Source organism: Leguminivora glycinivorella, chromosome 4 (assembly GCF_023078275.1).
Source record: "Leguminivora glycinivorella isolate SPB_JAAS2020 chromosome 4, LegGlyc_1.1, whole genome shotgun sequence".
Taxonomy (NCBI): Eukaryota; Metazoa; Arthropoda; class Insecta; order Lepidoptera; family Tortricidae; genus Leguminivora; species Leguminivora glycinivorella.
In genome coordinates, this window is record NC_062974.1 from 17,809,572 (window position 1) to 17,836,382 (window position 26,811).

Genomic DNA, 26,811 nt, shown 5'->3' on the forward strand with positions numbered 1-26,811 from the left:
AAAAAAAAAAAATATTATCCACAGCCGCAATAACCTTATGGCACTGTGTAAATTTCATATACAATTCCTATACTCAAATGAGCAACAATAACTTATTAGCAGTGACTAACACGCAACTATGTATCTCAATCCCTAAAATGAGGTCAAAATAAACAAAATACAATAACAATGGTAATGTTATTACAAATAAGTCTGTTTTCTTGTAGATGGGTGTAAATATTGGAATTGCAAACAAATTATGGTTAATTGCAATTGAAATTAAACATTAAGATGATATTTATATAGTTTCAGTATTTTAAAAACTTCAGTGTGTCCTAAATGGTCGATAAGAAAGGAAACTCACAAACAGTTCTCGTAAATTCACTAATAGGTAGTTAGCACATTTCCTATTGTAATATTTGTAACAAAGCTAATCCTCCTAGCTTTAACTACGAGTGTGGTGTTCTTATTATCAAATAAACATAATTCGCGGATTTATAGTAGCAACATCATGTTTGTTACAAATTAAACACCATCATTAACCATAAGCCCAAATCCCAGAGCAAAGATAAGTAACCTTGAAAATTGGCTAGAATAACTTACAGATTTTGTTTTGGAGAGGTCTGCAAACAGTTTTAGAGCACTTTTTTTGTCACAACAGGGTCAAAACTTCTAGAAAATCTTAATTAATTTCAATTTTATTTACGACAATGAAGTGACTGATCGATGACAATTTGACATTTCTCACTGACATATCAAAGTTAATTATTGCCATATGAAAATAATTTCGATTGAAATTGTTAGAACTGGTGCTTGCACATGTAGCTCTGCTCTCTTCTAAGACATTAGCGCAGGATTGCTCATTAATATGTGATGGCACGAGTATATTTCACATTGTATTCGCTTCAAGTATTAGCTTGTGCCTCAGACGAAGGATACTATAGACTTGACGCAAGGGTACACCCGTAAGGGACAGATATAGAATAATGGAGCGAATTTAAGAATCACTTTAAAAATGGCTGACAGTTTACCATACACAACCTACATAATTTGGGCGGATAATAAGCTTGACAAGTCACGTCCTTATTGTTTGCCACAAACTCGTTTGTGGCAGCGGCGGAAAAGTGAAACTATGACAAAGACAAAAAATAACATTTTGCTCTTTGTCACTCTTATTATAATTTGTATGTGACCATCTCGTTCGGTAGTGGTATTATTATTTGGCTGTCTAGTCTATAGTATCCTTTGTTTAAGGCTTGTGCAGATTCCGCCCAATTCTGACTTCAGATCCATTCGTTGGGTGCGACCAGGATTATCGGAATGCAACTTAGATCAGACGCGATATTAAGAATACTTAAAATAAAAGATTAACCTCCTAAGGCCCAAGGCGAAATTCGGCCCCTAGTCATTGCGAACCACGGTACTACCAGTAGTACTATTGTTTTATACTCATTCAGGCCCAAACATTAGGAACACATTTTTTTAATGTTATTGTACTTGTATGCCACCAACAGCTTTGGGGCATATTTATTATCAGTCTATGATGCCTTTTAGGATAATTTTATTTTAATTAAAAAAGTCCTACAGGAAGGACTATGAGCTTATAAAAAAACGTAATTTACATTACGAAATTAAAAACTCACTTAAGATTTGTCTCTTTTTTAGTTTTATTGAATGAATACAATAAAATAATAGTCTTATTTAAATAATATAATGCACTAATCACTTTTAATCAGTCTTTAGTGGTTTACTAGACCCAAAAATTAAGATTTTCGCTCTTCTTGGACGGACGTTACTCCACTGCGAGCGTGAGATCGTCCTCTTGTAGGCGCTCCTCGACGACGTCCAGAAGCTGCACGGCAAAATATCGGGTCCTGCCGTGGTTAGGCTTTGAAATTAGTTCTGACAGAGAAATATCGACATAGGAACTAGAGGAATCATACCGGGATCTTGTTTGTACAAAATTTGTTTCTATGAGTTTTATGTCGCAAAAGTCTGTTTCTTCATCTTCAGTTTCTATTTCTGATTCCCTAAGAGCGAATTATGTTTCTCTGTCATTTAATCCTACAACAATAAAAGCAATATGTGTCAGTTTTTGCAACCACCACAAACATTATTATTACATTATGTAGTCGTATGAACCCGAGGTACTACTCATAGGACTTAATATTTTTACATCCCGTATTTCGTAAAATATAAGCAAAATCAATGAAATTATTACTTAACTCCGTAAAATAACATATAAAAAAGAAGATAATTTAAAAATTACTCAAGATTACATGAATAAAATTGGATTTTCTAACCTCCCCTTCACGGAATACCCATGTCGCCGTCTGTAACTTGTCAGTTTGACACTTTGTTTTTATTTTTCAAGCTTATGAGTGTGTTCACATTCAAACTAAAATACCCCTCTAGAAAATCGTATACGTCAGTTTAGATTGGCGCACAATTTGAAATCAAAATGATGGCTTTTATAATAAGTCCTACTGGTAGGACCGTGGTACGCTATGACTATACAGTCGTTGAAGAAGCTGGGTCTGAATGACCAACTTAATTATTACTATAGGAAGGACCTTGGGCCTTAGGAGGTTAAAGACGTCCTAAACTTGTATTATATTATTGTATTAGTATTCAATGTCGAGGATTGGAACAACTGTAGGATCATAGCTGGGCATTAACTCGTTAATCCGTTAATCGTTAATTAACGAAGTTAACATTTCGATTAACGGATTAACTTTTAAGTTAACTTTAAAAGTTGTTAACGGATTCGTTAACTTCCGTTAAATTTATCCTAGTCCGTTAATCGTTAATCTAGCATGGCAGGCGCCAGCGGCGCAGCGAAAAACACGTTGTGAATGCTACTGAAAAAACCCGATGTCGATCGTTAAAAATACGAAGTTATATATAAGCCAGTATTGTTATCTTTGCTTCGCTTTTTACTAACGTTGACTCAGTGAATCCTAGGTTTTTACCATGGCGATTGTGTCAGGGCCGCTAATTGTAACGATAATTTGAGTGTACACTGGAAAACGTCCCACTTTGTCGAATGCTATAAAGCCACTTAGTCAGTATACTTATTCATATAAATATACAAGTAAATCTCACCTTAATGGTAACCAACAATGTAGGTCGTTTTAATAAACACACACATTTGTTGACATTTCGGGTTTTGACCTATTGACATCAGGGATGTTTTGAGAGGCGTTGCTGTACTGAACAGTATAACATAATACAATATAATGGATTATTGATGCAAGTAAAATTCAAGTTTTATCACGTGTTAACGGATTATCGATTAACTTTAACTTCCGTTAAATTTGACGAAATGTATCGCTTTAACGATTAACGAAGTTAACTTTTTAGGGTTCCGTAGTCAACTAGGAACCCTTATAGTTTCGCCATGTCTGTCTGTCCGTCCGTCCGTCCGTCCGTCCGTCCGCGGATAATCTCAGTAACCGTTAACACTAGAAAGCTGAAATTTGGTACCAATATGTATATCAATCACGCCGACAAAGTGCAAAAATAAAAAATAGAAAAAAATGTTTTATTAGGGTACCCCCCCTACATGTACAGTGGAGGCTGATTTTTATTTTCATTCCAACCCCAACGTGTGATATATTGTTGGATAGGTATTTAAAAATGAATAAGGGTTTACTAAAATCGTTTTTTGATAATATCAATACTTTCGGAAATAATCGCTCCTAAAGGAAAAAAAAAGTGCGTCCCCCCCCTCTAACTTTTGAACCATATGTTCAAAAAATATGAAAAAAATCACAAAAGTAGAACTTAATAAAGACTTTCTAGGAAAATTGTTTTGAACTTGATAGGTTAAGTAGTTTTTGAGAAAAATAAGGAAAACTACGAAACCCTACACTGAGCGTGGCCCGACACGCTCTTGGCCGGTTTTTTAGTAACGGATTAACGATTATCGAAGTTAACTATTTGATTAACGGTGCCCAGCTATGTGTAGGATAGGTAAAAAATAGAACCAAGTAGAAAACGTAATTATAATTTCATTATTTACATCTTTATATGATTAAATATATATAAGAGGTACGTAACTTAACTGTTTAATAATCATCTCTAAACAAAAATAGATAAAGTTGATGATATAGACTGGGTTGCTATATTCAAGAATAGGCTAGTTTCCTATACTTAAAATAAAATATTTTATACAGTGCACGAAGCACCACCTAATTAGAAGAAAAATATGGATAATAGTTATGTTTAAACTTAATTTATATTTAATAAGTCAAAGAGAAAGATATAAAGTAAATGAATTGACCGTGACGTCACTCCTCAGTATTTCATAGTAATTTCATATTAGAAAATCGTTTTGACAGGCCATAAAAAGAAGCTGATTTGACTACTAGGAAACTAGCCTAATTAAAGCTAACGAAAGTATATTGTTATGGGCTCTGTGGGAGGTCAGAGGTGCTCTCGGTGGAGTCAACGGCGCCGTTGGGGATGGGCTCGGGCGTCGTGGAGGCGGCGCGCGCGCTCGACTGCGCCTGACATTTGTTGCGCAGTTCGAACACTTGCGTTATAGCGTCGCGGAAGCACAGGAAGTTGTAGTCTATTACACCTGTAAATTGAATGTATTGTACTATTAAAAAAACGTTAGCCGGATATTGTGTTATGTGGGTAATTCATGCACGCGAATATTTTGTAGCTACATGTAATTTTTCTAAAGTAGGTCTAGAATAATATGATTTGGTAGAACAAATTGTGTTCTATTACTTTATTCAAAGCGGAATCTAATAAGAGATAACTTTGTACCAAAGACCTACCTTGTTTTTGGAAGTTCTCTTCACGAAGAATACAGACGAGGGCAAGAAATTTGTTGACTTCTCTTAAGTAAAGCACTGTACCATTATTGAGTTTTATTAAACTTGAGCTTTGACTGTTGAAAGTGTTTACTTCTGTCTCATCTACCATCCTGAAACCAAAGTCATTATGTTAGTAAAATATTGATTCAATTAGTACCTACATAGTACCTGCTATCAAAATCAACTGTCTCACCGGACAGTTAGCAGCATAAAGGAAAATCGGCGGTCTAGCTAGGGGGTGTGCTGCGTCATATTGAATGAAAACACGAACGTACCGAATGCGAATTTTTTTTTCCATAGTATTGTGTGTAGTAACGATTTGATAAACATCCAGGATTTGAGGATTTCAAACAGAGAGTTTTCCATCAGCATGGCATGCTGACTCGGCTTAGTCCTAAGGGTTTGAGACTTGAGTCCCCAAACTCCCGCAAATATATCCGTCCTTAACGCAAAAAGTTAGTGTATAAACGATTCTGCCGCTTATAAAGGCGACATAAAATTTAAATCGGAAGGCCACGTTAATTTAGATATAGAAAATTTCCAAATAGGTACATGAACATATGAAGCGTAAATTATTAGAGCAGATAAACTGTCTGACTCATCCAATCCTAATGACTAGCCTTTGTACTTGACCTTGACATATCATTTTGTCAGCACTCAGACTTATTAATATAGGATGCTGATACGCAATAATCTGTTATCCCACATGAATTTTGCAATAAAATGTCTACTTGAATCGTCAAATTTTTGAGTTGACAATGACATCTTATTGCGAAATGCATGTGGGATGACACATTATTGTGTATCAATATTATGTGCAGATATGGACGTAACGATAAATAATCCAGTCTCAGTCCAGTTCTCTTTGCCGAAGGGGTCCTCTTTGCAATGAAGCTTATGGACCCTTTAAAGATGGAATAGCACAATCGTCAAAAGTAACTACCATTCTGTAACCGCTAAACAAAACGACAGACAAGGAGAGCCGACCCCAGATGACGGGATAAGGCTTAGGACACGAAGAGAACCGTTAAACAAAAAGAAATCTTGTCTATACAATATATAGAAGAAATTATTAAACTTCGGGCTTTCTCACCGCGAATTGTATAGATCTATATTTAGAAAAAAAATCAGGATGTCAGATACCTACTTTTGGTGCGTTGTTTCATCCGCTACTATGCTGATTTGTGGTACCAAAATAAATTAAAGTAAATCTTACCCGTATATACAGGAGATGTCAATGACAACGTCAATCATATCACAGCACAATTCATAGCTCTGCATGTCCACAGGAGAGCTGTCGGTTGCTATGTAAATTTTAGACACCACGTCAAATAAAAACGCCTTTTCTATTCCTGAGTTCTGGAATAAAAAACAATACTGAAATTATTAGATTAGGTACTGCAACATGCGTGGGGTGCATTTTAATGAACCTTTCCGTATTTATTAATGAATTACAAATCTTTATTGTATTTGGAGGTACAATCGCCATCACCATCAGATATATTGGAGTGTCAGAGGCAGAGGCGCTAAAAAATATCTGAACACGTATGTTGTTGTCATAGTCCTAAGGCATCCCAGAAGTGCAAAAGGCCTTCACAAGCTCGCGCCACGCCTTCCTATCTTCAGCGACCCTCCTGGCCTCGCTCCAGCTCAAACCAGCCGCTCGCTCGTAGCTCATTTTCGATGGACTGCTTCCATGAGTAAACACGTATGTTAACGCCTTAACAATAGAGCCTCATCAGATAATTGCTGTGTCTGTTGTGTGTCTTAGTTCCAATATATCCCATGGTGACAGTACACAATCAACATTAACAAAAAGAAAATAACTTGTCACAAAATCGGGAATAATCATGTAGTTCTTTAATTGCATTATACTATCCAAAAGTTTCAAATATATAAACATTAACCCCCTTATTCATAAACATACTCTAAAGTTATCAAGCCGATAAAGTTCGTTTTCCCCTCACTAGCTCGGAAACACGTGTTTTGTCCTTTAATACCAGCGGGTAAAAACGCATTTTATCCACTAGTGGGTAAAGTAATTTGACCTTGAATAAAGTCAAATTAACTGCTTTAAAATTGATAAAATTAGGTGAATCTAGTAATAAAGATGATTTACCACCTGTGGAACTACTTGGAAGCAGTGATAAACGCATTTTTTGCGTTGTAGTTTCCTCGCTATAGTGAGGGGAAAAGTTTTGTGTTACACTCGGGTGCAAATGTATTTTACTTCTCGTGTGTTAAAAAACTCGCAAGTTCAGGATTCTATTCTCGAACCACTCGCTTCGCTCGTGGTTCAACTATAGAACCCTTTCACTTGCTCGTTTTTCAATTCCACACTCGGCGTTAAAATACAACTTTGCCCCCTTGTATAACAAATAACTATTGTACCTTTCTGACGTGTTGGTGTCATAGAAAAGGACAAACGAACTTTATCGGCTTGATAACTTTAGAGTACGTTTATGAATAAGGGAGTAAAAAATTAAGTAACAAAAATTAAACAAGGTTTGTAAAACTGAGTTGTACATACAGAGATGAGTATGTTGAGTAAATTTTCTAATGTTGGTAGCTGCGGTATTAACTTTTGGACTACTTTGCTGAACGCTTCAAAGATGGAATGGTCATAGATGGAGGTCAAGTGGAATGACAAATGTACATGTTCTAGCCCCGCCTCTGCCAGGTCATCTGTCGCTCGCTGGTGGATGTCTCTTTGAGATTCCATTTTGTAATCGTCATTAAGACCGTCAACCTGAAAATTAGGAAACGGAAATTGTAGCTACATACATTTAGAAATTTCATATGATGCTTGTTGTCTAACCCCCGACGCAAAAACGATGGGGTGTTATAAGCAGAGATCGGATAGATTTGCGACATTCTTAGTGACTTACGTCATTTTAATGACTTTTAGTATGAGATGACGCACAAAAATCCGATCTCTGGTTATAAATTTGACGTGCCTATCTGTCTATCTATTTGTGTATGTGTGTGTCTGTCTGTGGCATCATAGCTCCCAAACGGGTGAACCGATTTAGATATTTTTTTTTAAGCTGACTTAGTCAGGGGTGTTCTTAGCCATGTTTCATGAAAATCGGTCCACTATTTCGGGGGTTTATTCAAAATTTTAATTTTGTGGTTAGGTTATTACATATGATGTTGATGAATATTATTTTATAACCTACAGAAATATTATAAATTACACAGAGTTTGCAAGTATTTCTGGTCATTTGCATAATACACGGTGTTTCCGGTATCACTCAAAACCTCAGACACCCCAACTGATTTTTATTTTTTTAAACTCATCTAGAGTATTCATCTTTTAATCTGATCGTTACTTTTTTTTAAATTGAATTTTTAATTTTCTGTACAGCTCTACTTGACTTTTAGCTCTACACTCAATGAAATAATTGCTAACTACCATCATAAACCATAAGACTATTTATTTGTGTACGTTACTGCAACGACATAAGGTTTACCAATAGACAGCTAAGATGTCACTATAAAACACTTTAAAGCTTTGTCACAGTAAACTTCAAATTGGACAGGTAATCGCAGTAAGCAAATAAACTCAATATTCAAAATGACAAGGTTGTAATTAGATACGAGTTCAATTTGTTATGACTTATGATAAACATTAAGATTAAACTGACAAACAACGTCAAACTAGTAGCGGTTCGTCCAAGTAACCGGCCAGTATTAATACCCCTAAATACTGAAAAAAGGTATAGAACCTCTAGCAATGCGATATACACAATGTTGTATTACGAGTGCAATAGAATGGGCACGTAAAAAATAACTAATAATACTAATTTAAATAAAAATATTACCCCCATCAAGATATAGCTCAATCGATTCTACTCTCGATTCTGAACAAACTGTTTTCAGGTTTTTAGTGTTAAGTGAAACACGGTGTATAATTACCATAATTTGTAATACTAATTAATTTCAATCAAGTATATTTGAGTAAAAATGTCTTGAAAATAGCCTTTTATTTAAATACACTGGTATTGTTGTTGTTGTTGGTATCATAATAATGAGAAATTCATTATATTAAATTATGTACTGTTTTCATTACAGTCAGTTAATATCTGTCATGACTTATTGAAGCTACGGATTTGGTTCCGACTTACAAATACCTCATATATAATTATTTATTTATTTGTTATTGAATCATACAATGATAACCCAGCAGGCTGGAGTACTTTCATTATCTAAACAAAATACATTGTAATAAATATAATCCATACTAGAGCAGTTCCCGTCAATTTTGTACGTAGCCACAGCAGCAAATTTTAATTGATCCTATTTTGTTACCAACATTTAGTAATATAAGTCGACTTTCGTAAGATATATACAGGATAATTGTTATAATTAAGAAAATATAGATACTAGAGAACCTTAATGACGAAATAAAACTTACTAAAATCTCAATTCATCAAAAAAATCTTGGTAACAAAATAGGAATAATAAAAACAAATTTAACTTTTTCCTTAATTTTTGTACAAACTTTTCGAGAACTGCTGATTAATATTATAAATGGGAAAGTGTGTGTGTCTGTTTGTTTGTCCGTCTTTTACAAAACGGAGTGACAAATTGATGTGATTTTTCAAGTGGAGATTTGAAGGGATGGGAGTGACATAGGCTACTTTTTGTCTCTTTCTAACGCAAGCAAAGCCGCGGGCAAAAGCTAGTGGTTGTATATAGGAAAGTACTTACTTTGTGGATAAACACTTCAAACTTAATGTTACTATTGACTCTGTATGCTTTAGTGACTGTAAGCTGCAACTTATTTAAAGCATCTCCATAATCATCCTGGAATCAAAAAACATTGTTTAAAATTATTATATGATTCTAACAAGAAATACTCATTAAAAGTTTAGAACACTCATTGATTTAACTTCTTAATGCTATTCTCATGAGCTATTTTTAGGGTGTTATATGAATTAACATGATTTGAAGGTTATGATGATCTAAAAGTTACAAGTATAATTAATAGATTACAAAAACTAGGTCACTACTGTAGACTAATAAGTTCATTCAACATCAGTAGTCAACAATCTATTAAGAAATATTAGATCAATATTTATCAAAACTCACCTGTGCATCAATAACAAACACGAGAGCCCCACACCCACCAAAAATAGTGTCAGAATCAAAAGTGGGATCAAAAAAATCAATTTGACCCGGGAAGTCCCAAATTTGAAACTGAACAAAGCTGCTGTTATTTATGTCATCTTTCACTATTTTGTTTGTGGATTCCAAAAACAGTGTTTCATTTGGGGACATCTTGTGAAAAACTACTTTCTGAATTGATGATTTCCCTGACCTATAACAATTAGTAACAAATTTTATGAATATGATTTTAATAATACGAGTTTGTTTTTCATTTTAATAACAAGTATACCTTCTTAAACCCATGAGTAAAATCCGTGGCTTATGATCCTCCTGTAATGACGTGTTGTCTCCTTCACCATTCTGTTCGAAGGGCCCGTAGCTAAAATCCTTGGGAAATGATCCCACATCGTAACCACTGGGCTCATCTTGATAACTCTAAATTATAAAAAAAATTGGTAACACACAAACAGGTAGGAGGAATATGCTTGTATGATAAACGTAAGTACTTCCCAAAAACCTTTTAACTTACCATGATGACGGATATCGTGAGACATGTATTGTAATACCAAATAAATAATGTATTAACACATTTTAAGATGTTATTACAGATATTGTACACAATCAACTAATAAAAAAGAAAAACAAAAAGGAAGATATTGCGATTCGACCAAACTCATCAAAGTCCTTTCAGCTAGACATGATATGACAGAAGTGGGTTGGAGAATAGACAGATGACATTAGAGGCGTTTTCTTACGTTTCTTTTTACGCAATATTTTGACAGTTTAGCACCATCTATTTAAATATCAGCATAAACGTGGCTTTCCAATCTTTCGATCGCAAGATCTAAAACGACTGAAATTATAATAAAAAGCTCATAAAAGAAACCTTCTGGAAATCCAGAAAATGTTCTTAAGATTAATGGCGCTTGCACACGGCGCCAGTAATAATATCAAATACTATGTAAACTCTACGAGTTAATACGTGCAGCTAGGTGCCAAAGTTGGCAACATGCACACTAGCGCTCCTAGCGGCATGAGTTGATCAAAATAGTTTAGTTTCATACAGCATAAAATTAAAAAAAATTACAAATTCTTATTTTTTTGTTTTATTCCGTCTAAAAATGTTAAAGTAGATCAAGTAATAGCATTTCCTATTTTAATTTACTCAAATAAAAGTCTGAACAACTACTTTGATCAACTCGAACCGCTAGATGGCGCTAGTAAAATTGTTGCCGCTCAATTGTATGGGAAACGTCAGAAGCTGCACGTATATAAAGTATTTGATAATATTGAAAGTGAGATTATGCCGAAGTCGTTTAATCGCACGTGCCAATATTGATAAGGATTCTAATATTGAACCGCGAGCGTAGCGAGTGATTAAAAAAGTAGACTTGAGCGTTGCGAGGGTTTCAAAGCACGGAGTTAACAAACTTTGCCACCGAGTGAAATACAAAATTTTCATCAAATTGTATGTCATATTCAATATGTATGATTCAAAATCATCATTTATATGTGAATTCTACCAGCCAGGACACCATCTCATGAAGTAGTATCTTCTTAGTAGTCTGTGCATGAAGTTAAAATTTGTATGAAATTAAATTAGGTAATTTCAATGGTAATTTGCACCCTTTTCGAAGAATCATGTCTTTACCATTTTACCAGTTGGTGTGATGAAAACACTATTTTAGATTGTACGTGCTATAAGAGAGCAATATAATATAATTATGACAAGGGCGTTCATTGAATTCTGAACGAAGCGAAATATTGTATAATGGAATCCCGAGTGTAGAGGGATTCAAGTATTAACGCCCATGGTGCAAATTTTTGCTACCACGTGACACGGAAGTGACACGTATGTATGGAGTGTTTTCTGTTTTGCTATGAATCAAATTCTTCAAAAAAGGAGTGTACCTATATATACAGATTTCCAGGGTCAGCACCGCGCAAGTAACACCTTAAGTTACAAGCGTCCATAGGCTACACGGTGTCTGGTAACCATCAGGCCGTATGTATATATGCCACCATGCGCTATATAAAAATAGGTATTTATATTTTTGCATGCCATTTAAAATATATATTTGCATGTAAAATAAGTACATAATTATTTATATATTTTCTATCGTACATTTGTTTATTTTATTGGGCTCAAACCATTAATGAGTGTAATTACGTCATTAATAAGTGTAAGCCGAAAATAATATCGACAGTCGTTAAATCGAATATCGTCAGTGTTGTATGTCGACAGAGTAATTAACATCCCTAGTGCGCAAACAGTTCCAAGTTGATAATCAAAACCAAGTGCGGGTAGTTCGAAAAACTCGCGCGGCTGTCAGAAGGTGTTGATGTCATTTCAAGCCAGTCTTCTCCGAGACCACGGGGACAACGCCGTCCTTGAAACGTTGGAGGTCAGTTTAATATGTAGTTATAGGCGATTAAGTCCCGATTTTAAAAATAATTATGTGTAATAATCGTGAAAATTTAAATCAGTGTTACGAAAATTATAATGTAATATGCATTAAAACTCGTTAGTAGGATTATGTATATAATTAGTTTAAATATAACTAAATTAAAAATAAATAACCAACATACATACATTAAAAAAGTTGTGTACTGTAATACAAATTGCAACTCGACGACGGCTTAAAGCGTTTAGGGGTCATTTTGTCGCATGAGGATATGGAAGCTTGCACGGGCGGGCGCAAGGGGCGCGAGCAGCCGGTGCGCAGCGCGTCTGCGCTGGCGGTCGGCTGCGGCGGCTTCAGGCGCACCTCGTGGCGCACGCGGAGCCGCTCCTGCGCCTGCGCCTTCGCCACGGCCTTCTGCAGCCCCGCTATACTGTCGGTACAAGCCGGCAACTTATCCAACGTGTTCGACACTTCGCCTATCTCCGCCGTATCCGTATCCACGATCTCCTTGTGATCCAACACCATACCGATATTCAACTTCAAATTTGTCGTGCCGTCCCTGTACAACAAATATATCGATGCTTGATCTAAAACTCGAAGCGAAAAATATTCATTTATCTTCATAGCTTTCATTTTAATTTGAAACGGCTTGAAAGATTGCGTTAGCTTTTGACGCTTTTCCTTGAGAAAGTTTTCGAACTCTATGGCTAACATTTCCTCATTGTCTGGTCGCTTGGCGTCAGCATTTTTGTCACCCATTTTTAAGATGATGGGATCTTTATACGGCATTTGGGTGTCGATCATGACTTGCTGCAAGACTGGTGGGTCGTTCAGGGTATGCCACTTCCAATGAGACACGGGACCTATGGTGCGGTCGAGTACTACTCCTTCTGTTTGGTTAAATTTTAACCTGAAACCAATGACGTTTTTATAAAAAATTGATATGGTGATTTAATATTTGTGGACAAAGTTTTTTTTTACATGATATTTATTTCAGTTTGTAGTCTAAAATTAGTGGGACTGTTAAACAATACCTACAAATTAAAATATGTTTAATTAAAATGATTGTATTTGTTCTTAGAGTTTATAAATCCGTAACTGGCACGAAAAATAGTAGGTAGGTATAGCTAAAGTAATAAGTTTCAATGGAGTAGGTAACTACCGTATCTTGCCGGTGTGGTCAAATACGATGCCATTCCCCGAGTAGTCGAAGGTTGCCAGAAGAGTCCTTGGTCTGGCTCGACCCCGCTCATCGGGCTGGCCGGTGCTGTAGACAACAAATCTCTGGCCAGCATTAGTTTCTGAAAGTACAGTATGTATATACCTAAGATACTCGCCTCTTAACGTCCATTTAGATGACTCTTCGTTCATTGATTGGCCTGACAATTGCTATAGTTAGGTGTAGGGCGCAACCAAGTGCAGGAACAGAAGGAAGTAAGGGTATACATTAAGCAGAAAAATCCACCGTCTTAGGTGAGACTTGAACCCAAAAGTAAGCGATCTAGTTGCGGGTTCAAGTGCTCTTTCACCTGAGCTATCATTATGCCACACAACACAGCGAATATTTCTAACATAGATATGCAGACGTTTCTTTTCAGGCAAGGAAATCTTTAGACCCCTATGAACAATATTTGACCATTGGACGATAAGACGGTGACTATCATCAGATCAGACATTTACCATGTATATTATTTAATAATATAATAATAATATAGTTAACCTTCTGCGTCGTAATAATCGAGCGCTAATTCGCCTGTCCTGTAGTACCAGCGACCGCGCCCGTTGTCGTCAAACTCTGCTAACTTTTCTCCGGTGTCGTATGTCAGCTCTCCTTTGTTTTTATTGTGCTCAAACCAGTCGAACTCAGGTTTCGCTGGCCTCATGCGGTAAACGTTCATCTAAACGTATATTTAGAGGGTCAATGGAAAATCAGGAGATAAAAAGTACAAAATTTAACGGTGACTATATACATGGCATCAAATCTATAGTTGGACCCGGAAAGCTAAGTAGCTAACTAGCTACAAGACAGACAGCAATGCAGGGAGGGAGACTGGATATAAATCATGAATGAATGAAGAGCTTTTACGGACGCGAAACGAGACGGACTGCGGATGCCGATGCCGCGACATGAGTTCAGCCGGCGTATCATGCTGCCAATTTTATCACTTATCCACGTGGATAAAGCATCCGTCACGCTTTAGCAAGTATGTCAGTGTGAGAGTGACAGATGTCTTATCCACGTGGATAAGTGATAAAATTGGCAGCATGATACGCCGGCAGGGTTAAGTATTCAGGTTAATCTGCCCTAGTCCTGTAACTGGGTGACTTGGCCGGGTATGTACGTATCAAGTCCAATACCTACTACTTGGTAAGATGAGCGAGTCCTTCTTAAGCTTACCTTTCTAACTACTTTCTCCGTAGGTAGCATCGTCCAGCCTTTTTCTATGAATGTTCGATCGGATAAAGTATACCTTATTACACCTTTACCAGTTTCGGTTTCGGACGTCTGAAAAACGTAACAGGTAAATATAGTAAGGTTTAAAATTAAAGTTTAATATATTAAGGTTCTTCTCATTGATGCCTGCCTGCGGAAATAGTCAAAATGTGTGGCCCTCTTTGATATCGCATTATTTATTTAATTTTATCTTATCTTAAACATGGTAATGATACTAACGGTGGATTTCTTGCTTTTCGACATTATACCGCTCACAAAATATTAAAATAAAAAAACTTATAAAATGTGTCTACATTTGTAAAAAGTACTTACATTGCCATTAGACAAAGTCATGTTTGTATATTTTATTTCTTTTTTATGACTTAATCAAAATTGTCAACATCATAGACATCCCAAAAGTTTGTATATCGAATATTACGGTTAAGGTTTGTATAGGTACTTAAGGTACATACATAACATACACAATATAGACCCAGAGCCCAGGCCCGCCAGACCTTCCTCAAATTCTCAAGGATGAAACTTTGGGACAATGTAGAGTTCATATCGGCGGTTAATGTGTGCATATTTTCTAGTTCGGCCCATCGGCCAATTTTTTGCTATCAAGTGATGAAGGTGAAAAAAAAAAGTGCTTACTTTCCTTAAATTCTCAAGGCTGATTTTTATATATGTGTTAGAGCACGTTGTTAGAAATTGGTTATCATCAATGCCAGACCGTTTCCGCCGGCCATAACTTTTGCCAGACGCGACAAAGTTGGCAAAAAACGACTCTAACTTACCTCATTTTCTCAAGCCTGATTTTGATATATGATACGCAGGGACCTATAACTAGACCGTTTGTAAGCAGCCAGACCAATCGGATGGACCCAACCATCCGCCAGACCGACTTAAAGTTTCGATATGAGCATTAGTAGAATTGAAATATTCCGGGTCTATAAAAGCTAAAAACTTGAATTTTCTACATTAAGCTACGTGTATATTGTATACTTGACGTTATAAGCGACTTTTAAAAATTTTACTTCTAAGGAAATAAAAAAATGAAAGTTTATATGTGGTGCAAGATTAATTCTAAGCTATGAATTTTATTTACACTGCGTAAGTACATGTGTATTTTATTATAAATATAACTTTTACCAGACGCGACAAAGTTGGCAAAAAACGACTCTAACTTACCTCATTTTCTCAAGCCTGATTTTGGTATATGATACGCAGGGACCTGTAACCAGACCGTTTGTAAGCAGCCAGACCAATCGGATGGACCCAACCATCCGCCAGACCGACTTAAAGTTTCGATATGAGCATTAGTAGAATTGAAATATTCCGGGTCTATAAAAGCTAAAAACTTGAATTTTCTACATTAAGCTACGTGTATATTGTATACTTGACGTTATAAGCGACTTTTAAAAATTTTACTTCTAAGGAAATAAAAAAATGAAGGTTTATATGTGGTGCAAGATTAATTTTAAGCTATGAATTTTATTTACACTGCGTAAGTACATGTGTATTTTATTATAAATATAACTTTTACCAGACGCGACAAAGTTGGCAAAAAACGACTCTAACTTACCTCATTTTCTCAAGCCTGATTTTGGTATATGATACGCAGGGACCTGTAACCAGACCGTTTGTAAGCAGCCAGACCAATCGGATGGACCCAACCATCCGCCAGACCGACTTAAAGTTTCGATATGAGCATTAGTAGAATTGAAATATTCCGGGTCTATAAAAGCTAAAAACTTGAATTTTCTACATTAAGCTACGTGTATATTATATACTTGACGTAATAAGCGACTTTAAAAAATTTTACTTCTAAGGAAATAAAAAAATGAAAGTTTATATGTGGTGCAAGATTAATTTTAAGCTATGAATTTTATTTACACTGCGTAAGTACATGTGTATTTTATTATAAATATAACTTTTACCAGACGCGACAAAGTTGGTAAAAAACGACTCTAACTTACCTCATTTTCTCAAGCCTGATTTTGATATATGATACGCAGGGACCTGTAACTAGACCATTTGTAAGCAGCCAGACCAATCGGATGGACCCAACCATCCGCCAGACCGACTTAAAGTTTCGATATGAGCATTAGTAGAATTGAAATATTCCGGGTCTATAAAAGCTAAAAACTTGAATTTTCTACATTAAGCTACGTGTATATTGTATACTTGACGTAATAAGCGACTTTCAAAAATTTTACTTCTAAGGAAATAAAAAAATCAAAGTTTATATGTGGTGCAAGATTAATTTTAAGCTATGAATGTTATTTACACTGCGTAAGTACATGTGTATTTTATTATAAATTTAAAGAAGAAAAGTAAATTAAACTTTTTTTTCGGTCGTCGAACAAGGTGGTTTAAAATTAGTTTTAAGATCGATCCTTTTTAATTTGTGGGCGAGGGACCTCACACTATGTATAAAGGCACTATGTGTATGTTGCATATAATGTCAAATCCCTCGCATACTACAAAAGTTATTTAAGCATTTATATAAGTTCAGTTAAAATGAGGTGGAAAGTATAAGTACACACGTAAAGTATTCTAAACTTTTTATAACGGCATACATGTATTTGAAGAATGCCAAAAATTTATTCGTGTCTGAAAATTCAGCATCTCCGACATGGGTTATAACGGGGTTGATGATGTTTGTATTGAGTACAAATGTTTAAACTTCCTAAACTTGTAATTCTAAAGTTCGTCACTTAGGTATGTTACCATGTTTTGTAGGAGAAAGGAAATTCGTTTAGTTATATACCGTTGTAACATTGTTTACTTCTTTGAATTGAATATTTAATTTATAATGCACTGCACCAATTTGTTTTTTCCTTGTTTACGTTATTTATAATTAAAGATCGTTATCAGCGTGCTGTATTGGTGGCAGAGTATGGTTGCCAAAAAAACAAATACACAAGTATTTAAAACATTACATATACTTAAAAAATTATGAAATATATACATATTTATAATTACTTATCCAAATTACATTGAATAAATAACTAAAATTTGTTCAATAGATTTGGCTGTCAGACGTTCACGTCAATTAGAAAAAATCCATTTTAAATAACTAAATGACCTTTCTACGTTGACAGAAGTTACAGGAAGGTTGTTATAAAATCTAGGTATTGTGTCATATCCATACTGGGATTATTCGTGCACTTTATTACACTCCTCCGTGCACTGCTTTTGACTTGAACTACTTGAATAACAATTCTAGATAATTAGTCGTATTTAGAGTGCATTTGATTATTTGGATTAAAATAATATACACTTCGCGTAATGTATTTTTATGACATACATAATTAATGTCATTTGACGTTTATTGTTTTAAAAATATATAGTTGGTCGGAAAAGGCTTTGTACCGTAGAGGTGTAATCCTAAGAAGGTAAGTATTTATTTTGTAGTTAAAGAACAAAGTTAATATTTAAATGTATTTGTTTTTTTTTGCCAACCGTACCATCTGCCACGAAAAGTGCACCTTGATAACGATCTTTATTTATAATATAAAATTCAATTCGTTATTCAAGTTTTTAGCTTTTATAGACCCGGAATATTTCAATTCTACTAATGCTCATATCGAAACTTTAAGTCGGTCTGGCGGATGGTTGGGTCCATCCGATTGGTCTGGCTGCTTACAAACGGTCTGGTTACAGGTCCCTGCGTATCATATACCAAAATCAGGCTTGAGAAAATGAGGTAAGTTAGAGTCGTTTTTTGCCAACTTTGTCGCGTCTGGTAAAAGTTATATTTATAATAAAATACACATGTACTTACGCAGTGTAAATAAAATTCATAGCTTAAAATTAATCTTGCACCACATATAAACCTTCATTTTTTTATTTCCTTAGAAGTAAAATTTTTAAAAGTCGCTTATAACGTCAAGTATACAATATACACGTAGCTTAATGTAGAAAATTCAAGTTTTTAGCTTTTATAGACCCGGAATATTTCAATTCTACTAATGCTCATATCGAAACTTTAAGTCGGTCTGGCGGATGGTTGGGTCCATCCGATTGGTCTGGCTGCTTACAAACGGTCTAGTTATAGGTCCCTGCGTATCATATATCAAAATCAGGCTTGAGAAAATGAGGTAAGTTAGAGTCGTTTTTTGCCAACTTTGTCGCGTCTGGCAAAAGTTATGGCCGGCGGAAACGGTCTGGCATTGATGATAACCAATTTCTAACAACGTGCTCTAACACATATATAAAAATCAGCCTTGAGAATTTAAGGAAAGTAAGCACTTTTTTTTTTCACCTTCATCACTTGATAGCAAAAAATTGGCCGATGGGCCGAACTAGAAAATATGCACACATTAAACGCCGATGTGAAATCTACATTGTCCCAAAGTTTCATCCTTGAGAATTTGAGGAAGGTCTGGCGGGCCTGGGCTCTTGATCTAATAGTTTTACTGTCCGTCGAACGTAGATTTAAATTTTTAAGAGAGAACAACAATCCCAACAGTCGCAGGAGGCGCAGCAGACAGCATAGACGCACCACCACAATATAAATACAGACGTTCAGACATTCTTACTTAGATTGACTAAACCCCACGGTAAGCTAAAGGCTTGTATTGTAGGTACCCAAATAACGATACCTAAAACAACCATGACTCAAGAAACAAATAGTTGTGCTCATCACACTAATGTTCTTACCAGGATCGAACCCCGGAACGCGGTTTAAAGCATTAGCAGGCAGGGTCACTAACCAGCGCTCTTGAAATTATTATTAATGGAGTGTTCTCATGTGCGGATCCAGGGGGGGAGCTGGAGCCTAAGTTGGCCATACAAATAGACCACGTGTTTATATAGAGCATTCAGCAATTTTCGAATTTAACGCGAGCGAAGCCGCGGGCAGTGGCTAGTACGGTTCACTATTATCTGGCAGAAACTTTTTACGCATATATTTGATTCGTATAATAGTTCTTGGCAGAAGTCACGTTTGGCAGAAACACCTTACGCAGAATATGCTTTGGCATAAATCATTTCGCAGATTTTTGTAATACCGAATCGTCTGTTGTCATAATCTTGATGAGCATAATAGTCTTCTAGTCGAAAAATACTTTTGCAGATAATATTTATGCGGCATAAAGTTGCAATTTGCTATTTGATAGTGAGTTGGATGTGTTGGGGATGCAAGATACCTAACACTCCTCCTCGCTTCGCTCGTCGTCGTACCTAACGGTGACTCTGGGGCAGTTTTTCTTTTTTGATAGCGCGTAATAATTCTGCTAATGTTATATTATGCTATAAGATTATTATGGTACATACAATTATGCTAAATCAAAGTCGACCAAAGTAATGTTCTGTAAAACAATATTCTGCCAAATGTGTCTTATGCGTAGTAGTGATAATGCCAACTAAGTTTTCTGCAAAATTACCATTCGACTGAAAGTGTTTCTGCGAAACATGTTATGCGAAGTGTGTTTCGGACTAAAATTATTCTGCCAGATGAGGGTAACCCGGCTAGTACCTATATAAATGCAAAAGAAATCTCACCTTGGATTTCTTATCTCCACTTGCCGGTGACTTCTGTTGGGATTGCGGAAGCGCTGGCTGCCCAGGTTTTTGCTGAGCAAATGCTTGTTGTGGTTCAGGTGGTAATTCAGACTGTTTATGCGATTCAAGTTCCCCTTTAACATTTACTTGTTTTAAATGCTGCCCCGATTTCCGAGGTTGTTTTTTGGATTCTGAGATCGGTGTCATATCTTCGGTTTTCTTAGCAGACTTTACCTTATATATTTTCTGACCTAAAATAATATCCGTTACTTCATCCTCTTTTGGTATCTCCAAGTCAGGAATTATTTCATCAACCGACTCTTCATGTTCAGTATGCAGAACAGGGGCTTTAACTGCTGACTCTTTCGCTTCTTTCTTACTTTCTAATTCTTTGAGTTTCTTAGCAAGGAGCTCTTTTTCTTTTTCTTGTGCTATTCGGGCCTTTTCTTTTTCCAATTCCTGCTGCTTTTGCTTCATAAGCTGTTCTCTCAAAAGTGCTGCCATGTCGTCACCTTTCGGTTTTTGGTCTTTAGCGGGTTTTTCTGTGTTTTCATCTTTGCCTGCGTCCTCTTTATCACTTACCTTTTTATCACCATCAGGCACTGTTAATTCGCTTAGTCGTTTCGGTTGTTTCTTTTCTGTTGTTAACTCTTTTTGTGTGGCTTCTAGTGCTTTTTCGGCGTCTTTGGCTCTTTTTTCTCCTAGTGCTACATCCTTTTCCTGTTGCTTCTTCAGTTTTTCTTCTTCCGATTTATCTTTCGCTTGTTTAGCTACATGATCTTTCAACGCTGACGTTGCATCAGCATCATGTTGCTTGCCTTCTCTTTGTTTAGCTTTCTCGAGGTCTTGATCCGTTTTTTTATCGCTGTCGCCTTTTCTTACTCTATCTTCACCATCATCAGGTCTAGCTTCTGGGTGTTTTGTTTTCTTATCTGTTGTGAGTTGCCGCGTTTCATCTATTGCCTTTTCAGCATCCCTGGCCTTTTTATCTGCAAAAGCTGTATCTTTTTCTTGTTGCTTTCTTTTTCTTTCTGCTTCTGATAGTTCCTTTTCTTGTTTAGAAAGTCCTTCTTTAAGGAGATCTTTTTCTTGTTGCCTTGTTTTTCCTTCTGCTTCTGATAATTCCTTTTCGTGTTTAGAAAGTCCTTGTTCTAGGTTATCTATTGCTTCCGTACCATCTTTTTTCTTCTTTTTGCTGACAGCTCTGACTCTCTGTCAATTAATTCCTCGGATCTACTCCTCCCTTCCCTCGTTTTTTTCTATCTTCCTCTATTAACCTTTCCTCTTCTCGTTTTTTATTTTCTTCTTCTAATAACCTAGTCTTTTCTGCAGCTTTTTCTCTCTTTTCTTCTTCTCGCTTTCTCTTTGTTTCTTCCTTTTTCTTTCTTGCAGTCTCTTTTCGCTCATCAAGCATGTTTTGTGTACTTTTAATTAATTCTGAGGAACTAACACGACCCTTCAATTGTTCCTTGGTTACAATTTTGTCAACAGGAAAAGTATAACTAAAGTCACTAACATTTGGTTCACTTAAACTTTTCATAATTGATCCAAAAGAGGGTCTTGTCGCTGGAAAACCTTGTCGTTTTCTTTTACCCCGGGGCGTTGTGTCATCCGCCGAAAAGACTTCATGGGTTGGTTTTTTAAAACCCCCTCTCTTCAATATTGACTTAAGTTTGACTGCTTTGTCCTTTGTTGATAAGGGTTTGGTATACTTTTCAGTCAGTAGTGGAGTTGGCACATCTTTTTCTATTGTTTGTTTGGGTATAACATCTTTTTGCGTCAATGTTGTAGGTTTAATATCTTGTTCCATTGTAAGATGAGGTTTGTTATGATCATCCATTGTGGGCGTGGATATAATTTTAACCTGTTTTTCGATTGTGGGTGTAGATGGGTATTTGATATGTTTTTCCGTTGTGGGCGAAGATTGGGATTTGGTATGTTTTTCCATTATGGGTGTATATTGTTTATCTTTATCAATTGGTGGTTTCAAATATGTTTCAGGCAAATCTTCGAACGACACTAATCTTAATGTTTTCGTTGCATATTCTTCGGCTAGACGTTCGTTCACATCAAGTTCAGTTTTGCCCTTGGCTCCTTTTTTCTTCTTCGGAAAAGTCAAGAAAAGAAAGGACTCTTGTAGGCTTGTCCGTACCTTGCTGCTTTCTATCGTATATTGAAAAAGGGGCAGGTTCGTGACCTGGCTTCATTGTGGGAGTACTGGGAATATATCGGGACACAGGTGTTTCAGGTTCTAGCTTACTATCTTTTAATATCGAAACAGATTGTTTAAACGATACTTGAGTTTTAGAAAGCCATGCCTTATATTGTTTCTTATACTCTTCTGTTTTACGTTCCTCTTCTAAACAGAACTTTATAAATTTACTGACTATTTTATCGCAACAGGGACATGACAATAATTCTTTTTGATAACAATGGTCGCAGATGCCTGCTACGTCTCGAATTTTCGATGGTGGAAGATCTTTGTACAAACTTTTTGCACGTTCAATCATTTTAATACACCGCGGGCAGCTAATTGTTTTCCTCCCTGCCGCAATACATAAAAAACACAGATTAGATGCTTTAAATATTTGAAGTACTTAGGTACTTACCCAAGATCCCAAGAATGACGTAATATGAAGGCATTTAACCTATTAATTAGGTACTTATTTTTTTGATATCGTTAAATTATCAATTTACCTGCTTCCGCAGTTGATTCTCCTCTTTTCAAGTCACCGTCACGAGTATTTCTAAGAATAAGAACTTCTCCAGTTTCAGTGACTGTTTGTGTATCCTGCAATTAAAACTACTTAACAAATTCCAGCATATTATGCATATGCAATACAACACAAGCTCCATATCAATAAATTAGTTATTAGAGCGCCTGTACTGTAATACCTCAAAACGAATTACTTAATGGGAAATGTAGTGTATTGAAATACGAGGGTACTGCAACAAAACCAGTCTGGATTTGTCAGGTACGCAATCACATGTGCTCTCCCGAATTTCGGCGATATTTCCGCGATATAATAGGAAACATGAAGAAGCTTTTTAAAAGAGCTTCTTATTGTCACGTATTGCATGCGTTGTAGGTATCTTAAAATAATATTGTGTTATACTTACATCGTCTGCTTGTGGTGAATATCGGTAAAGAGCGATACCAGCGTCTTTGAATTCCGTGACTTTTTTAAACTCTGCATTCCCGAAATTTCCACAGCAATCGCACGTTTGTCGTCTGTAGTTTAGATGAATTTCAGAATTTTACATAGTTATTGAGTATAAGTAGCTACAGCAGCATCTACCTTAAGCTCGTGAGAAACCTCTTTAATATTCAGCCGATCAAGAGGTGCACCTACCTACTACACCTCTCTATCGGTTGAATACCTACAGAGTAAGGGCCAGTTGCATCAAGCAACGTTAACAGACACATCAACGTCACGTAACAGAAGTCTATAGAAGTTCCCATACAAAAAAATTTGCGAACGCTAGCTCCTAACGTGAACCTAATCGAGGCTAAGTAAAGAATAGCTTCAAACTCCTGGTGAACAAAGCAATATCTAACTATCCGACATAAATAAGGTACCTTGCGTACTTACACATATTTTAGTCAATTAATTACTTATAACATGACTAGCCGCGCTCACAAAAACTCGCGGAAATTCTACTAATTTTTGTAATTTTTAGAAAAATAATGCTTATATTATTTTGAAGGTATTTACCCGTTTGATCTCATTGTCACTATGAATACAAAATTAAAAAAAAATAATCACAACTGATTATTAGAACAAAATAACACAAAATATATGTAACCAAAGTACCACATGATTAAAAATATCTAAACTTCAAACGTCAAATACCAATCAAATACGACGGCCGTATTCTCTTTGGTTCCTGACGCCACAAACTCATAGAGTACATACAAATAGGTGCTATCCTTTTTGCTAAGACTTAATTTATGACATACTCCTTTGTCAATCCAAAAAGAAATCCAAAAGAAATCAAATAAAAATGTAGGCGCGGAATTGCGAATAGGATCCGTCCATGACATTATTATGTACCTACTTCCCATCAACTTCCTATAGATTTTTTTCGAGTTGAATAGCAAGGTAATGTATAACAAATGAAATGGTGTTTTCAAAACATTATTTATTAATCAGTCTATACAAAAATAAATAAACAAAAATTTTAAGCTACTCTGTTTGAACTTGCATTTTAAGCAAGCTCATGATCTTCTGAGCTATAGACATGGGTGCAGTCACAGGTTTGAGGACCAGCTCTTTTGTGGATATGTTATGGAGGGGGCCAAAGGCCAGCGCAACCACAGTGCAGGCCAGGCAGATGACATTGTAGGGCATACTGAAGTCAGGTGTTGGGAGGGACACCATGGCACCATTGGTCCGGAACACAATGGGGTACCCTGAAAGATGAAAGTGTTCTTAAACTTTTTCAACTACTTAACTGCTAAGACACTAATGGGGTATGGTATGGTAGGTTATTGATTTAATGTGTGTTATTTTTCAGAACCTTAACCATCATAGATAGATACAGAATAAAATATTACTTTAAATATACATATAATATGGAATTAGAACTGGGCATACTTACATGATTGTGTAGCATTAATGATAGAATCAAATGTGCTTCCAGTGATGGGTAGGCTGGTGTAATTCTTAGCTGTTGGTAGGTTGGCAGATACAAGAGCAGATCCAATGTAGAACCCATGGTTTGCGTCAGGAGGATATTCTTGCCACTTAAGGAAGACAAACTCAAAATCAATAGTGATGGTTGTAGTTGACCTGGGAGGCAGTGTTAGCAGTAGTTCCAGGTGGTATGGCTTCTGCCTGCTGCGGCCTGGAGAGTAATATTGTGACTTGACTAGCTTACTTTCTGCTTCCCCATTAACTCTCAGTGTACTCAGCTGGATTGGCAGCCACCACGGCGCATTTTCTAGTAGTACTATGTTTATTGGCGACCAGTAGTTGTTGGTGAACTCTGTCACAATACCACCAAATTCTTTTCCATATCCGAGCACATAGCGCGTAAAAGTTAAGGGAGGCGGAACAGGCAAAAGTAATTTGCTATTAGAATTATGCTTAACACCAATGTTGATCATCTGCCCATTGGCCTCTATATCGTAAACTGCAAGCTTCACATCACTTCCACCTCTGTGGGAATATTCCATCTTGTCTGGTGGGCTCAGCAACTGGAAAGACTGTGTGTCATTTGAAGATACATCCACATATACAGTACTTTTTGTGGATAATGGACAAGCTCCCGGCAAGCCCTTTCCAAACAGTTTTCTGAATGACCAATCACTGCTTTTTAATATATTGTAGTCATACACTAGAGCAACCGTCTGTTTGATTTCTAAGTGGGTCTGCATGCAGTCTTTTGTAGAGCACATTTTCCTGAAGTGCACTCCCATGGAATGATAATTAGTGTTGTGGATCATTCTTGAATTGAGTAAAGATGCAAATCCACGGCTTGACTCACAGGGCAAAAGTTTTTTCCATGGTGTCAAATTTTCTGTACAAACTATTTCTCTAGGCAGAGATGCATATCTCAGTTGTGAGGTGACATTTTGGTTAGTTTTAAATGCACCTGAGGGCCATAGGACCATTTGTGGTGTGACAGTGTTGTAGTTTTGTATAAAGTTTAAAGAAGCACAGAAGAGACCTGCGAGGGTCGAGCTTAGCTCCCGCCATTGTTTATCTATATCAACAACATCATGGGAGAACCAGGCGTATAGTTCGGCACCAGGAGCAGCATCCTGCACTGGATAACCCCACTGGTTATGCCTCCATTGGCCCTCTGTCAGTGTAAGGTGCAACTCCTCCACATGAAAACGTGATATTATCTCACCAAGAGATCGTGGAGACAAATGGGAATGTTCAACTAAAAAAAAAACATTTAATAATTATTGACATTATTGTTTTACAGTTACACTTTATTTAGCGTGAAATATTAAAGATCTTTATACTTACAGGAAGATTCATCCTTAATTTGAGTTATGAATTGGAAATACGTGTAAACGTGTGACGGTAACAGGGGTTTAATGAATAATTCTTCTTTAAAGTCGTCTCCAAACACTTGAGCAGCCGCTGCCACAAAGGTTATATAAAACAAAAGTCTTGCTAGAGGCATTTTCATTATTGAAATATTAAATAGTTTATCTAAGTATTTCCCATCACCCTATTATAAATTTTCCTTATCAACCAATCCTAAATTCACTGACAAAACGTATTTATCGGCGTCGTTTCTTTCTTCCTAAATTGAACTGTCAATTCAATAGTGTCAATGTCATGTCATGTTTTCTTGTGTCAAGAAAATATTTCTACAGACCTCCCAACAATGTATCGCTAAGTTGCTAATTACACGATCACAACCAAATCACAACCCTGGATTTTTGACGTGATAACGTCTAATAACTCGTTACTACGGGCTGCATGCACGAAAAAGATGACGTCATTGTCCCGTTCCTCAAGGCCACCAAGCAAAAGCAAGTGGTTTGTGTATGGACCATCTTTGTGTATGCTGCCAATAA

General features: G+C 36.3%; 4 protein-coding genes across 4 annotated transcripts in view; all 4 read right to left on the bottom strand.

Annotated features, from left to right (window-relative positions):
- Positions 1 to 726, bottom strand: part of LOC125225277 (phosphatidate phosphatase LPIN3) — a 40,793-nt gene extending 40,067 nt beyond the window's left edge. The window contains exon 1 of the mRNA XM_048128897.1: positions 583 to 726. The gene's annotated coding sequence lies outside the window, so the exon portion shown is untranslated. The remainder of the gene's footprint in view (positions 1 to 582) is intronic.
- Positions 727 to 4,238: 3,512 nt separating this feature from the next.
- On the bottom strand, positions 4,239 to 10,611 carry LOC125225805 (ras-related GTP-binding protein C). The gene is made up of 8 exons (XM_048129658.1): positions 10,450 to 10,611; positions 10,210 to 10,355; positions 9,903 to 10,131; positions 9,522 to 9,617; positions 7,339 to 7,557; positions 6,025 to 6,167; positions 4,770 to 4,918; positions 4,239 to 4,564 (listed from the first exon to the last, which is right to left on the bottom strand). The coding sequence occupies exons 1-8, from the start codon at positions 10,450 to 10,452 to the stop codon at positions 4,389 to 4,391; spliced, it is 1,161 nt and encodes a 386-aa protein (XP_047985615.1). The 5' UTR covers positions 10,453 to 10,611; the 3' UTR covers positions 4,239 to 4,388.
- Positions 10,612 to 12,449: 1,838 nt separating this feature from the next.
- On the bottom strand, positions 12,450 to 21,810 carry LOC125225235 (WD repeat-containing protein 87-like). The gene is made up of 6 exons (XM_048128843.1): positions 21,787 to 21,810; positions 20,271 to 21,482; positions 14,724 to 14,831; positions 14,046 to 14,223; positions 13,488 to 13,626; positions 12,450 to 13,235 (listed from the first exon to the last, which is right to left on the bottom strand). Exons 1-6 carry the CDS (start codon positions 21,808 to 21,810, stop codon positions 12,515 to 12,517), a joined length of 2,382 nt encoding a protein of 793 aa, XP_047984800.1. The 3' UTR covers positions 12,450 to 12,514.
- A 2,583-nt stretch (positions 21,811 to 24,393) lies between these two features.
- LOC125225377 (GPI transamidase component PIG-T) lies at positions 24,394 to 26,543 on the bottom strand. Its single transcript, XM_048129063.1, has 3 exons — positions 26,252 to 26,543; positions 24,873 to 26,162; positions 24,394 to 24,684 (listed from the first exon to the last, which is right to left on the bottom strand). The coding sequence occupies exons 1-3, from the start codon at positions 26,415 to 26,417 to the stop codon at positions 24,458 to 24,460; spliced, it is 1,683 nt and encodes a 560-aa protein (XP_047985020.1). The 5' UTR covers positions 26,418 to 26,543; the 3' UTR covers positions 24,394 to 24,457.
- Positions 26,544 to 26,811: the final 268 nt, after the last annotated feature.

What these genes read in the sequence shown, in the direction of transcription:
- LOC125225805 (XM_048129658.1), bottom strand. An exon ending in TTACTCATGGGTTTAAGAAG is followed by an intron (nt 10,132 to 10,209) that starts GTATACTTGTTA and finishes TAATTGTTATAG; the next exon opens with GTCAGGGAAATCATCAATTC. An exon ending in TGTTTGTTATTGATGCACAG is followed by an intron (nt 9,618 to 9,902) that starts GTGAGTTTTGAT and finishes TTTTGATTCCAG; the next exon opens with GATGATTATGGAGATGCTTT.
- LOC125225235 (XM_048128843.1), bottom strand. Translation starts at nt 21,810, where the DNA reads ATGAAAAGTTTAAGTGAACCAAAT. An exon ending in GTGGAGATAAGAAATCCAAG is followed by an intron (nt 14,832 to 20,270) that starts GTGAGATTTCTT and finishes TACGTTTTTCAG; the next exon opens with ACGTCCGAAACCGAAACTGG. An exon ending in CGGAGAAAGTAGTTAGAAAG is followed by an intron (nt 14,224 to 14,723) that starts GTAAGCTTAAGA and finishes ATATACGTTTAG; the next exon opens with ATGAACGTTTACCGCATGAG.
- LOC125225377 (XM_048129063.1), bottom strand. Translation starts at nt 26,417, where the DNA reads ATGAAAATGCCTCTAGCAAGACTTTTGTTTTATATAACCTTTGTGGCA. An exon ending in AATTAAGGATGAATCTTCCT is followed by an intron (nt 26,163 to 26,251) that starts GTAAGTATAAAG and finishes TTTTTTTTTTAG; the next exon opens with TTGAACATTCCCATTTGTCT. An exon ending in CATTAATGCTACACAATCAT is followed by an intron (nt 24,685 to 24,872) that starts GTAAGTATGCCC and finishes TTCATCTTTCAG; the next exon opens with GGTACCCCATTGTGTTCCGG.